The sequence below is a fragment of the Suncus etruscus genome, chromosome 5 (genome assembly GCF_024139225.1).
Source record: "Suncus etruscus isolate mSunEtr1 chromosome 5, mSunEtr1.pri.cur, whole genome shotgun sequence".
Lineage (NCBI taxonomy): Eukaryota > Metazoa > Chordata > Mammalia > Eulipotyphla > Soricidae > Suncus > Suncus etruscus.
The window spans coordinates 31,566,366-31,581,667 of record NC_064852.1 but is presented as its reverse complement, the minus strand read 5'-3'; the positions used below and the strand labels follow the sequence as shown (position 1 = coordinate 31,581,667).

The 15,302-nt window shown below is 39.5% G+C and overlaps 1 protein-coding gene across 2 annotated transcripts in view; it reads left to right on the top strand.

Annotated features, from left to right (window-relative positions):
• The window catches only part of ZRANB3 (zinc finger RANBP2-type containing 3), a 189,644-nt gene that overhangs the window by 56,248 nt on the left and 118,094 nt on the right, over positions 1-15,302 (top strand). For both annotated transcript variants that reach the window (XM_049773619.1, XM_049773618.1), the window contains exon 3: positions 13,552-13,730. In XM_049773619.1, coding sequence (XP_049629576.1) covers positions 13,552-13,730 — 179 coding nt within the window. The remainder of the gene's footprint in view (positions 1-13,551; positions 13,731-15,302) is intronic.

Genomic DNA, 15,302 nt, shown 5'->3' with positions numbered 1-15,302 from the left:
GGCAGTGCAGTCCAGGAGCCAGACCAGTACATATCCGGAACAATTTGGTGGCTTTGCAGCTTGATGAGTTTCAGTTGTGGAGCTGGTGTTGAGTGTGGCTTCAGCCAGTGGTCCTCAGACTTTTTAAACAGGGGCCAGTTTACTGTCCCTCAGATTGTTGGTGGGCTGGACTATAGTAAAAACAAAAACTATGAACAAATTCCTCTGCACACTGCATCTATCTTATTTTGAAGTGAAGAAACAAAACAGGAACAAATACAATATGTGGCCCGTGGGCCATAGTTTGAAGACCCCTACCTGGCGAGTGGCAGCGTACTGTGTTGTTGTGCAGAAATACCCAACCCTATTCCAAGAAAGTTCCAGTGTTTTCATCCCATACCAGTATACATATATTCTAATACCAGTATATTGGAAGATTTGATATCATGTTCTTTTTTTTAGTTTGTTTTTGTTTTTTTGGGGGGGCCAAATGCTCAGGGGTTACTCCTGGCTAAGCGCTCAGAAATTGCCCCTGGCTTTGGGGGACGCCGGGGGATCGAACTGCGATCCTTCCTTGGCTAGCTCTTGCAAGGCAGACACCTTACCTCTAGCGCCACCTCTCCAGCCCCATTTTTTTTGGATATTAATTGTAGTACTGGGTTGTTTTTCTGCCCAGCATGTTGGTTGTGGGCAGGGGCTGCTATATGTTCTGGTGCCAAATATGTGTGTGTGTGTGTGTGTGTGTGTGTGTGTGTGTGTGTATTAAGTTATTTACTCATCTGTCATTGGCTTCCTATCATGCTGCTAGAGACAATAAAATCTACGTATACTAGGTCATCCCAAATTTCACCAAGGGATTCTCCTTTCTATCTCTTTCTGCAGTCTCTTTGCAGCCACTTCTTTGTTTTAATCCTGGACTTCCCATTCCTTTGTCTTCTGCTTTTCAGCTGTCAGAACTCTATAACTACCTGGGTTGTCTTCCTATCTCTTTGCTGATAGCAGTCACTCCTGTATCTGCTATTCCCTGTAGCGAGGGCCCAGATCCACAGTTTTATCTTGTGGAAACTCAGGTGACATTTGTGCTTTGTTTTTCTATAAAAGGTTTATGGTGGGTGTGAGAATGTTCCAGGAGCTCCTCTTCATTGGAGCATCATGGTTTCCTCCTAATTTAACTTTTTAAAATCAATTCCTGAAAGTTAGCAACAACTGAGAGGAATTGGGGTCTTTTTTTTTTATAATTCTTGAACTATTTTGTATATTGAATTCTTAGTCTTCATTTTGATATTACAACTCCTTTCCTTCCCTGTTATAAGTAAATTTCCAAATAAAATGAAATACTTCTATTTTTTAGCCATTTTTATTGAGGTACAGGGATCTACCATTCTAACAATGTTGTACATTGTTCCAACACCATACTTATTACCAGAGTGCCTGCTTCACTCCAGCAATGTCCCAGGGCCTTCCCAGCCACCCTCTTACCATATAAGCTCTGGATAAGATTCTTGATTTTTATTAATATTAGTAGTAAGACTAATTATTAAATTACTATTATAAATGATAGGTGAGTAAATGATCAAGAATCCTTAATAGATAATAAATTGAAATGGTTTTTAGTCCCCAGAAACGAAGGCAGACAGAAAGACCATGGCAGGCTCCTTTTTGACTTAGAAGAGCCATTTTCACCCAGTGAAAATGTGTAGGTCAGTGTGTCCTACGGGAGATAGAAGAAGCAGGACCCAGAATAAGGGAAAGGTCTTCTAGCCACCCCAGCTGGGATCTTCCTAACCACACTGTCCCAAGAAACAGAGGACAGAAAGACTGGCAGTGGGCTCCTATTTGACTCAGAATTGCTAATTTCACTCAAGGTCTGTCACTTGGCTCCAGACCTTGCATTTCTTCTAGTCATCAAAACACTACATTTAGAGAATGAATATGGTAGTTCTAAAGACCCAACTAGTATCATCCACTTAAGATAGCCTCTCGTTTTTGATAAAAACTTGAAAGAGAAACTGTTGGGTCTGTTCAAGAAACATGTTTAAGTAACCATGGAACAGACAGCCAATAAGACTCAAGAATACAACTCAAGAGTAGATATGAACTTGGTAGGCAAAATTTAAAGGTTTCACTGTAGTGTTATTGCTGTTGTTTTAATTACAGTGTATGTGGTGTAGCTCAATGTAATATGGCTATAATTTACTTAAGTGACTGGGATCATGAAGAGTTGCCAAGCAAAAATAACAAAGGATTGACCAGAGTGAAAAGACAATGGGTAGTGCATTTTCCTTGCACACAGCTGACTCAGGTTCAATCCCTAGCACCCCATATTGTTGTCTTTTGAACACCACCAGTTCAAAGGACTTTTATTTTTTTTTTGGTTTTTGGGCCACACCCGGCGATGCTCACGGTTACTCCTGGCTGTCTGCTCAGAAATAGCTCCTGGCAGGCATGGGGGACCATATGGGACACCAGGATTTGAATCAACCACCAAACGCCTCTGTGCTATCTCTCCAGGCCCAGGACTTCTCTGAGGAAGCAGGGAGTAAGTCCTGAGCACAGCCAGGTGTGGCCCCAAAACAAAGAAACCAAAAGGTGGCAGGTGCTAGGACTGCTTGGTTCTTATTACCACACATCAAAGGCATGGCCTTAGTAGCTTGTAGTTTGCAAGGTCGCTAATTTTAATAACTACTGAAGACCCTCAGCCTTTTATAGAATGTTTTAAATTTTTCTTTCAGTGCGGGGAAATCTAATCTATGGCCTCACTATGACGCGTATGTTTTACCATCGAGACATATCCCTCAATCCAACATTTATTTTATTTTAAACCCAATCTGATTACATTTCTTAAATTTTTTATATAGCTGCAGTGTTTTTGCAAAGTTCAGATATATTGCAATTTCTCTAGCTAACGGATTGCATCAATCCAAAATCAGTTTTTTTATTTTGACATGGATAATATTTAATAAATGAAGACTGACTAACATATGATGCATTTATCAAAAATTTGATTTATTTCATTTCTTTCTATGGATTAAATTTCAATTTTAATAAGTCTCACACAAAGGAGATTATGCCATATATAGATTCATTTATGAATTTGGAGCCATTCCTAGTTCTAATAGAAGACAAAGGAAAAAAATTGAAGGGAAGGTTATTCAATAATATATTTAGTTATATTGAGGAAACAAAGTACAGCTTTATTTTGAAAAGTCTTCCTTTTACTTCCTTATGACCATTTTTTCCTTTTATTTAAACACCATGATTACACAGTAGTTTATGTTTGAGTTTCAGTTTTACAATGTGAACCAACCTTCACCCATGAACATTTTCAGCCACTGTCCCCAGTTCCCCCCCCACCTTCCTCTGGGGACAGATATTTTAACTTCTCTTTCTTTTCCCCGTTTTATTTTAAAGACACTATGGTTTGCACTTTTGTGGTTTGCACTTTTGTTATTGGGGGAATCCCTTGCGTATCACTTAATCTTCATTCAACACCTAGTTATTGTCCACAGTGATCAGTTCCAACTATCATTGTTTATCATGGTTCCTTCTCTACACTAACTGCACTGCTCCTTGATTTGTGGCAAGCTTCCTACCCTGGACTGGTCCTCCTAGCCCTCATTTCTATTGTCTCTGGAAATTATTACTATACTATATTTTTTTGGGGGGTAGGGTCACACCCGGCGGCGCTCAGGGGTCACTCCTGGCTCTATGCTCAGAAATCGCTTCTGGCAGGCTCAGGGGACCTTATGGGATGCCGGGATTAGAACCACCTGCCTTACCTCCATGCTATCTCTCTGTCCCCTTTTTTTTTCTTTTTTCTTTCTTTCTTTTTTTTTTGTTTTTTTTTTTTTTTTTTCATTTTTGTTTTTGGGCCACACCCGGCGGTGCTCAGGGGTTACTCCTGGCTATCTGTTTAGAAATAGCTCCTGGCAGGCATGGAAGACCATATGGGACCCCAGGATTCGAACCAAACACCTTAGGTCCCGGATTGGCTGCTTGCAAGGCAAACACCACTGTGCTATCTCTCTGCCTCCCCTCTTTTTTTCTTACATCTCTCAATGAGTGAAATTTTTCTGTCTCTCTCATTCGAACTCATTTCATTAGGTATAATATTCTCCATATACATCCAGTATGAACAAATTTCAGTACTTCAGTTTTGTAACCACTGCATAATATTCCACTGTGTCGATTTACCACGATTTCTTTATCTACTCATCTGTTCTTGCCACTTGGGTTGTTTCCAGATTCTGGCTATTGTATATAGTGTTGTGATGAACATAAGATATGCAGAGGGCTATTCTGTTTTGTGTTTTTGTGTTCCTAAGGTATATTTCTCGGAGTGGTATTGCTGGATTATATGGTAGCTCAATTTCTAGTTTTCTGAGAAATATCCATATTGTTTACTAAAATGCCTGGACTAGTCAGCATTCCTACCAACAATGAATGAGAGTCCCTTTATCCATGCATAATGCCAGCACAGGTTGTTTTTTGATCTTTGTGATGTATGTCACTCTCTGTGGTGTGAGATAATATCTTATTGTTGCTTTGATTTGCATTTCCCTGATGATTAATCATGTGGAGAATTTTTTATGTGCCTTTTTGGCCATCTGTATTTCTTCTTTGAGGAAATGTCTTTATTTCTTCTCCCCATTTTTGAATAGGGTTTTTTTTTCCTTGCTGAGCTCTACCAGTGTCTTGTGTATATATAAAATAAGTTTTTTTTTTTATTAAGATTCTCTGTTTTGAGCCCGGAGAGATAGCACAGCGGTGTTTACCTTGCAAGCAGCCGATCCGGGACCAAAGGCGGTTGGTTTGAATCCCGGTGTCCCATATGGTCCCCCGTGCCTGCCAGGAGCTATTTCTGAGCAGACAGCCAGGAGTAACTCCTGAGCACTGCTGGGTGTTGCCCAAAAACCAAAAAAAAAAAAAAAAAAAGATTCTCTGTTTTAAACCTGAATAGTGAATCTAATAGTATTTGTTTAGCACTTAAAAATTACTAGATTGAGGGGCCAGAGAGATAGTATGGAGGTAAGGCATTTGCCTTTTATGCAGAAGGTAGATGGTTCGAATCCCAGCATCCTATATGGTCCCCTTGAGGCTGCCAGGAGCGATTTCTGAGCATGGAGCAAGGAGTGACCCAAGCACTGCCGGGTGTGACCCAAAAACCAAAAGAAAAAAAAATTACTACATTGAAATTTTGTTCTTTGGGGCTGGAGAGATAGCATGGAGGTAAAGCATTTGCCTTACATACAGAAAGTTGGTGGTCCAAATCCTGGCATCCCATATGGTTCCCTGAGCCTGCTAGGGCAATTTCTGAGTATAGAGCCAGGAGTAATCCCTGAGTGCTGCCAGGTGTGACCCAAAAACCAAAACAAAACAAAACAAATAATTTCATTCTTTAATGTGTTCTAAAATGATATGTTAACATATGATATGACAGATCAATACATGTACTTGTTCATTTGAAATTATTCTAATACTTTCTATACCTATCTCTTAATATGTTTGCTTTTTATTAATTTGCATTTGATTCCTTATCTTAAAAGCAGAATTTTTCTTTTGCCTTAGATAAAATGTGGGTTTTTTTTATGTCATATAACAAGAAAATATTGTTTCAATATGTTGATTTGAATTTCAGCAGATTATTCTTAATTCTGATGTTGTCTTCAACTAAATTATAGTGTTGCCACATTTACAAAAGCATATAAAACATCAGGCTGTAATTATTTACAATGCTAAGCAAGGGATTTAAATCATATTGTCTTTTGTAAAATTTCTGACTGAATTGGTTCATGATCATTAGCAACAATAAGTTTGCCAAGCGTAAATGTTTAGTCCCTATTCTTTGTTTTCTAAGTCCTTGTTTTCATTTACTTTAGAAAAAGCTCCTTTGTCTGAATTTGTGATCAGTATATTTAGTGCTGTTGTGCCACATGGATAATTCTATTCTTTTTAGTATATTTTAGCTTCCTTTAAGAAATAAAAGGATGCTTTATTTTTTGTTTGACTTTTTTATGCATTTAATATAACTAGAATTTAGTGATAAAATTATTTATTTTTTTATTATTAAACTTTTTAAGGTTTTTTTTTTTAGGGTACGGGTTCACTCAGCTTTGCTTGGCAGTTGCTCCTGAGAGACCATGCTGTCTGGGTCCTCTTTCTTGCAAAGCATGCAATCAGCCCATTGAGCTATATATCACTAGCACTTTGGTTTTGACCATAACCAATAAATCTTTGATTACTAGAAATAAGAGCTAGTAATCTTTGAAACTAGTAATCTTTGATTACTAGAAATAAGAGCTAATAAAGCAATGTGAAAATTATATTTACTTTCAGAGCTTATTTTTGGGGGAGGGTCAGGGAATTTGGGTGGTGTTGGGCCATATACCCTGTGATACATATAGTTATTCATGGTGCTATATTCAGTCCCAATGATGTTTGGGGGACCATGTGATGCTGGGTATTGAGCACATGGAAGGCAATATCCTCAACCCTGTACACTCTCTATCCTCTAGAGTTTCTATTAAAAATGGGATCTTATGGGCCCTGAGAGATAGCACAGTGGTGTTTGCCTTGCAAGCAGCCGATCCAGGACCAAAGGTGGTTGGTTCGAATCCCGGTGTCCCATATGGTCCCCCGTGCCTGCCAGGAGCTATTTCTGAGCAGACAGCCAGGAGTAACCCTTGAGCATCGCCGGGTGTGGCCCCAAAACAAAAACAAAAACAAAAACAAATAAATGGGATCTTATTTTTAAATTGTGAGTTTATTTAAATAGTTTGTGCATTTATTAATTAAGCTCACTCTTTTAAAGATGTTTCATATATTATAAAGTAAAATAGCACTTGCTATTTGGTTTAGTTTCAGTTTGTGTTTGAGATTCTGAGTATTGAAGTACCATTAGCCATTTTATCTGGTTGAAAATTTATTGTTTTCATGCTACCTTAGAATTATAATTGGGGGCCGGGCGGTGGCGCTAAAGGTAAGGTGCCTGCCTTGACTGCGCTAGCCTCGGACGGACCGCGGTTCGATCCCCCGGCGTCCCATATGGTCCCCCAAGCCAGGAGCGACTTCTGAGCGCATAGCCAGGAGTAACCCCTGAGCGTCACTGGGTGTGGCCCAAAAACCAAAAAAAAAAAAAAAAAGAATTATAATTGAAGATCTATTAAGGAACAATAATTTCCTGAAGTTAGTAAATTCAAGAATTATATCCTAGATACTGGAGGGATATTATAGCAGATATTATAGCAGAAATGTGTTTGTCTTACACATAGCTGACCTGGTTTTGATCCCTGGCACCTCTGATAGTCTTCTGAGTCCCACCAGTTGTGATCACTGAACACAGAGCAAGAACTAAGCTTTGAATACAACTGGGTTTGCTTTGACTGTTTAGATGAGTTTACTTTTTTTTGTTTTGTTTTGTTTTTGTTTTTGTGTCATACCCGGCAGTGTTCAGGAGTTATTCCTGGTTTCATGCTCAGAAATCGCTCCTGGCAAGCACGGGGGACCATATGGGATGCCGGGATTTGAACCGATAACCTTCTGTATGAAAGGCAACACATTACCTCCATGCTATCTCTCCGGCCCCTGAGTTTCTTATAGGCTTAAAAATGTTGAATTTAATTTCCTCCCTCCCTCCCTCCCTCCCTCCCTCCCTTCCTTCCTTCCTTCCTTCCTTCCTTCCTTCCTTCCTTCCTTCCTTCCTTTCTTCCTTCCTTCCTTCCTTCCTTCCTTCCTTCCTTCCTTCTTTCCTTCTTCCTTCTTCCCTTCCTTCCTTCTTTCCTTCCTTCTTCCCTCTTTCCCCCTCCTTCCTTCTCTCTTTCCCTCCTTTCTTCCTTCCTTTCCTCCATTTCCTTCCTTCCTTCCTTCCTTCCTTCCTTCCTTCCTTCCTTCCTTCCTTCCTTCCTTCTTTCCTTCTTCCTTCTTCCCTTCCTTCCTTCTTTCCTTCCTTCTTCCCTCTTTCCCCCTCCTTCCTTCTCTCTTTCCCTCCTTTCTTCCTTTCCTCCATTTCTCCTTCCTTCCTTCCTTCCTTCCTTCCTTCCCTCCCTCCCTCCCTCCCTTCCTTCCTTCCTTCCCTCCCTCCCTCCCTCCCTCCCTCCTTCCCTCCCTCCCTCCCTCCTTCCTTCCTTCCTTCCTTCCTTCCTTCCTTCCCTCCCTCCCTCCTTCGTTCCTTCCTCCCTCCCTCCCTCCCTCCCTCCCTCCCTCCCTCCCTCACTCACTCACTCACTCTCTCCCTCCCTCCCTTCCTTCCTTCCTTCCTTCCTTCCTTCCTTCCTTCCTTCCTTCCTTCCTTCCTTCCTTCCTTCCTTCCTCCCTTCGTTCCTTCCTTCCCTTTCACTTTCTTTTATTTTATTTTTGGGTCACACCCAGTGGCACTCAGGGGTTACTCCTGGCTCTGTGTTCAGAAATTGCTCCTGGCAGGTTCAGGAAACCATATGAGATGCCAGGAATCAAACCAGTCTGTCCTATGTTGGCCATGTGCAAGGCAAACACCCTACTGCTGTGCTATTGCTCTGGCCCCAGAGTTTAATTTTCTAATCCGGCTTGCCACTCTTGTTTTTTAATTGGTGCATTTAGTCCATTGACATTGAGAGAGATTACTTACATAGAGTTTTGTGCCATCTTTCTATTGAAGTTTGGTGTGTTTGTGGGGTCATTTTGTCTTAAAGTATCCCCGTTAGTTCTTCTCTTAAAGGTGATTTTGAGTCTGTGAAGTTCCTGAGCTGTTGTTTATCATGAACTTGTATATTGTTCCTTTAAATCTGACTGAGTCTTGCTGGATAAGGTATTCTTGCATAGGTCTTCATTTTATTGAATTTTTTCACTTTATCTCACCATTTTCTTTGGACCTGGATGGCTTCCTTTGGTAAATGTGATGCAAATCTTAATTTTTTGTTTTATCTTTCTGCTTTCAGTATTCTATCTCTGTGGTTTTCATCATCGTGACTAACATGTGCCTTGAGGTGTCTTTATTTGGGTATCTTTTAGCTGGTATACTTCCAGCATCAATGATGTAGGTGCATGCATTCTCCTGCTATGGGAACTTCTCTGCAATGATGTCTTTGGCTGTTGCTTCTTCATAGTGATTTTCTACCTTGCTCCCTGGGACTGTAATGGTTATTCTGTTGTTTCCATTATATTTATCCCAAAGATCTCTTGTCTTTTCATTTAATTTGAGGGCTTTTTATCTTCTGCTGTTCTCTAGAGGTTTTCTGCACTTCATCTTCAGGCTCAACGATGTGGTCCTCAGGAGCTATTACTCTGATAGTGAGGCCTTCCAATGAAATTATCATTTCACCTACTAAGTTCTTAGTTCTGACATTTCTGTTTCTGTTTTTCTCATTTCTGCTCTCATATTCTCCTGTGTTTTATTTGCAGTACATTCAGTTGTTTCTTTGAGCTTGTTGAATATCCTTCAGAACTCCATTTCAGAGATGTTATATAGGTTACTATACATTGGGCCTGAAGGAGTAAGCCTTCATCCATGAGGTGTAGTGGGGTTTTGTGCTGCTTTTTCATTTTACTACCATTTCATTACCTTTTGTAGTCTTAAGATGATTCTCTATCACTGTCAGTTTTCTCCACTATAAAGTTAGGAGCTTTTGTATTTGAGAGATTATCTTGTGATATTTAGTCTAAACCAGTTTCGATGGTACACCTCTGGGTGTGGCCTCTAACCTGAATAGGTACCTAAGGTCTGTGCCTCTCTTGTCTCAGTATTCCCATGCTGAGGTGGTAAAATTGTGCCCCTGGGAGTCATCTCTGACCTATTTGGTGTAGCAGTTTGTTCCAGAGGGCAGAGCCACATTATAACCATTTACATGAGAAGAATTACTTTAGGAGTTCTTATTTTATTTTGCTTTTTGGGCCATACCCAGTGATGCTCAGGGGTTACTCCTGGCTATGTGCTCAGAAATCGCTCCTGGCTTAGGGGATCATATGGGACACCGGGGTATTGAACTGAGGTCCATCCTAGGTTAGTGCTTACAAAGCAAATGCCCTACCGCTTGCATTACCACTCTGGTCCTAGGGGTTCTTATTTTAAACATTTAGTTCTCTTGATTTGGAATTTGACACCAGAATTTTATTAATGTACAAATTAGTTATAAATACAATGATTTTAAGAACCTAAAACATAATCAAATACCTAGATTGAACTAGGTATTTTTTATTTCTTTCCAACCCCAATAATACACTTGGAAAAAATGAATAGAATCTTAATGTAATTTGTTCACTCAGTTTTGGTTTTACAAATAGATTAAAAATTTAAAAATATGGAAATCTACTTATGAACTGTGGAACATTATTAATCTTTATTATGCATCATAGTCCTTTGTTTTCATTTCCTTTAGGAATAGTGCTGCTCAAATGATTAAATATTTGAGCATTTCACATAATAGTTAAGTATCCATTCAAAAGCATTTAATTGAGTCAGAGAGATTATACAGTGTGTTAGTGCTTGCCTTGCCTCCAGCTGACTCCCCAGGGTTTGGTCCCTGAAAAAATAACCTAGAATAAATCCCAAGCATTTCTGGGTGTGGCCCCCCAATCAAAAAATCCCAAACAAGAACTTTTTTTTTTTTTTTGGTTTTTGGTTTTTGGGCTATACCCGGCGGTGCTCAGGGGTTATTCCTGGCTGTCTGCTCAGAAATAGCTCCTGGCAGGCACGGGGGACCATATGGGACACCTGGATTCGAACCAACCACCTTTGTTCCTGGATCGGCTGCCAGCAAGGCAAACACCACTGTGCTATCTCTCCGGGCCCACAAGAACTTTTTAAACTGAGTCAGATATTAGGATCATATTGACTTTATTCAGTAGTTCTAAACAGACAGCATCAATCTGGCTGAGATAAGAGTCTGAGGCATGGAATAAAGGATCATATAGTCCTGATGCTTGGGCCCTTTGGGGATTGCCTGGCCACCTTGGAGACACACAGAGAAGGTGGTCCTACCGGGCTGCTCCCGACTACCCCTTGATGCTTACGGTATTGTGTGGTGCCTGTACAACTTGGATGGATTGGAGGATGAGATGAAGTGAGTCAAAGGAGAAAAAATAAACACCAAATAATTATACGAAGAAATATAATGAAACAGCAAGGGACAGGACTGTCTTCAGTAGAAACATCCTTGAGATATTGACTCCAGAACAGTGAACTGGAAGCTGCAAAGGGTTGGGGACAAGCAGGAGAGGGACCTTGGGATACTAGTGGGTAACTATTGATACTCCAGTAGTGGGTCTGGTGAAGTAAAATGGCAAATAGAAAAAAAAATAATATGGAAGTAATTATTACTAGGCAAAATAACAATCATCTACAAACTGAAACTCTATTGCTATAATTGTTACTTATATGGTCTAACTTATTTTGTGGAATAAAACATTTAGCAACCTACATTTAATAAGTGATTTCTTTAGAAAATATTGATTGAATGTCCTTTGAAGTCTATTTAGTTAATCTTGAGTAACTACATGCTATTATGGCATCAAAGTTTTTTTTTCTTAATATATGATTTAGCCTTAATTGTGGTGAAAAATGTTGGGTGATTCCACTTTAACAAATTCTGCCATAGCAAGAGCCAAGGGCTATGAACCACCTACTGAGTGTAGTTATTTCTGTATTCCTAAATTACTTCAGTGTATTGCTGCTTTTATAATTGAACAGTATGCTATTTAAATTCTTCACAAAATCCTGACATCTAAGTACATGCTTTATTTCCATGGAATAAAATTATTTCAGATAATTATTTTCTTTTTTCTTAAGTTTTATCTAGAACTCAGCTAACCTGTGCTTTATGTAATTTGTTTCCTTAATGGGAACACAAAATTACAGTTATTTTCATTTTCTAATTTGTAATCATATTTTGTTTGAGTTTGTCCCACAAAACTTTATCTGCTACTGATTCATGCCTCCAAAAAGAAAGTCAATAACAAATATGTAAGAAATAAAGTCTGTAAATGATTGCTTTGCATTGTGTTGATAAGTGTCTTTCTAATTATAATAAATCACCTTTACTCATTTAGGTGCATAATCTTCCAATTAAAGAAATGCTAAATGAAAGGTTTGGGATTATAACCTGGAAAGATAAACCAATAAAAATGATTATAAATATTTATAGATGTGATTTCTCTAATGGTGTAGGATGTTATCTTCAGGCATACAGATTCAGAAATTAATTCTTCTCAATGAGTTTTGATTGATCATATTCTCAAATTCAAATGAACAGAATTCAAGGGTATATTTTCATTTAAATAATAGTGCACTTTGTTAACATGTACTAGAAATGGTTGCCCTCTACTCTTCTACTCAAAAAAGGTTTTGGTGTTAAGAACGATTATGTAGGGGCCGGACGGTGGCGCTAGAGGTAAGGTGCCTGCCTTGCCTGCGATAGCCTTGGACGGACCGTGGTTCGATCCCCCGGCATCCCATATGGTCCCCCAAGCCAGGAGCAACTTCTGAACGCATAGCCAGGAGTAACCCCTGAGCGTTATTGGGTGTGACTCAAAAACCAAAAAAAAAAAAAAAAAAAGAACGATTATGTAAAGAAAGAAGACTGCATGATTTTTATTGGGTGTATAAGGTTGGGACTGGGATAAGAGTTTTCAGTGTGTGACTCCTGGCTTCCATGCTTCTTATTTTTCTGTGATGCCAAAGGAAGTTAGCACACTTGTTTGTTTGTTTGTTTGTTTTTAGACCACATCCAGTGGTACTTAGGGGTTACTCTTGGCTCTGCACTCAGAAATCGCTCTTGGCAGGCTCTGGGGACCATATGGGATGCCAGGAATCAAACTGGAGTCCCTCCTGTATTGGCTGCATGTAAGGCAAACACCCTACCACTGTGCTCTTGCTCTGGCCCCCTGATTTTTTTTTTTTTAACTAGCTTGTTCTTTAATTTTAGGCAGTGGTGGGTCACACACCCAGTGGCACTTAGGGACTGTTACCTTCTGGCTCTGCACTCAGATATTGCTCCTGGCAGATTTGGGAGACCATTAAGTCTGGTTGCTGCAAGTGGCTTCTGTCTTGTAGCAATTAAGGTTGCCAGGGATTGAACCTGGGTTGGCTACATGCAAAGCAAGTGCCCTATCTGCTGTGCTATTGCTCTGTTTTCATACATTTAAAATGGAATCAAGGGGCCTGGAGCAGTGGTACTTGCTTTGCATGCAGCTGGCTCAGGATTGATTCTCAGCACCTCTTATTGCTCCCCTGAACCCTCTAGGAGTAAGCCGGGGGTAGCCACTGTGATTTTTTGTAAAATGTACAGGATATAGGAATTATTCTAGTTTTAAAATGAAATAATTTTGCACAGTATTGCTAATTCGTTAATGAGGAGACATAAATATTCACATGGATTTTATAAAATTAAGTTAATGAAACCAGTATGACTAAAGAAACTTGTGCTTAATTTTTCTCTAATCTAATAAAAAAATGTTTAAAAATGTTTAAAAATCTTATAAGCTTTTAAAAAGCCATTATAGACTTTATTAATAGTTTTTTATGATTTGCATTGGATTACTTTGATAATTCATAAATCTTTTAAAGAGCTATTTAACAATTATATTAATTTCTTTTTTATTTAGATGGGTCTAGGAAAGACAATCCAGGCAATTTCCATTGCTTACTTCTATAAAGAGGAATGGCCTCTTCTAATAGTGGTGCCTTCATCTCTGAGGTACCCTTGGACGGAAGAAATAGAGAAATGGATTCCAGAACTAGGTCCAGAAGAAATTAATGTCATTCAGAATAAAACTGATACCGGGTAAAAACAACTTCTTTAACCTAAAATGAAAAGTTATTCTGTATATGTTGATTATATACTAATATTTGAAATGAATTATACCTACAGGTAATAACAGAATTAAGATTAGTGTGGAGTATTACTTGGTTGAACATTTTAATATATAAATTATTTATTAAGAGTTTAGTCATAGAGAGAAAAAAAAAGAAAAATAAAGAGTTCAGTCATGTTAAATGTTTTAGTCTGGAGGGCTAGAGCAATAGCTCTGTGGTAGGGCATTTCCCTTGCACACAGCTGACCTGGGTAGGACTGACCCGGGTTCAATTCCTGGTATCCCATATGGTCTCCTGAGCCTGTCAGGAGCAGTTTCTGACTGCAGAGCCAGGAGTAACCCCTGAGCACTGCCAGGTGTGACCCAAACACCCCACCCCCCAAGTTTTCGGCTGGGTAAGTAGGATGTTGTACAAATTAAAAACAATATATATCCTCGGCAAGACTTTTTCCTGTAGGTTTTTGTATCAAGCAGAACCAAAACAGGTGGAGTTAAGGAAGAAGAGAAAACAGAAACGAGACTGACTCTCTCTCTCTCTCTCTCTCTCTCTCTCTCTCTCTCTCTCTCTCTCTCTCTCTCTCTCTCTGTCTCTCTCTCTCTCTCTCTCTCTCTCTCTCTCAAAATAAGTTTAAAAATTATTAAGGGAACAAAGTGATGCAGGAGACTACCTTACATTTGGGGATAAACAGGTTAAGAAAGAGGTAGTATTATATAGGTCTTAAACTTATAAAGGAAATATAGGCTTCCCCGTTGTCTTTTTTTTTTTTTTTTTTTGGTTTTTGGGTCACACCTGGCGGTGCTCAGGGGTTACTCCTAGCTGTCTGCTCAGAAATAGCTCCTGGCAGGCACGGGGGACCATATGGGACACCGGGATTCAAACCAACTACCTTTGGTCCTGGATTGGCTGCTTGCAAGGCAAACGCCACTGTACTATCTCTCTGGGCCCATTCCCCATTGTCTTTTGAGATTTTCTTGTGTGGGGTGGAATCCAGAGTACATTTTCATCACCCCATCTGGTCTTGTTGAGATTGAGAGATGATTTGGGGCATAAAGGGCTCAGGTAGAGTTCTTACACTAGGTAACTTTCTGGAGCTGAGTTTGCTATCAAACAACAGTCCACATTTGGGGGGGGGGGGTGAGGAGGGCCACAGAGCATGAGTCAGCAGGGGTGTTGGTTGTAGATTCTTGCTGGGGGATGAGATGTGGGACTGGGTGGGTGTCCATTTGCTTGGGATCTGGGTGATGGCTTATTGAGGCAGGAGGTTGGTCTTGATACCTAGTGGGTGGTTGGTATCTTTATTGCTGTGATGCTATTTGCGGTTTTTTTTGTGTGTTTTTTTATTTTTTTTTTTTTAGTATTGTTGTTAGGTTTCTTTCTTTTTCCCTTTCTTTTCAAACTGATATTTATAGCCTCTAGAAGTACTTCTCCCATTTTTTGCTTGTTTGATTTTTGCCTCATTTTATTTTTTATTTTTTATTTTCCTCAAACAGAACCACATAATTTGAATCATTTTATCTTGCCTCACAAATTGAGGGGGAAA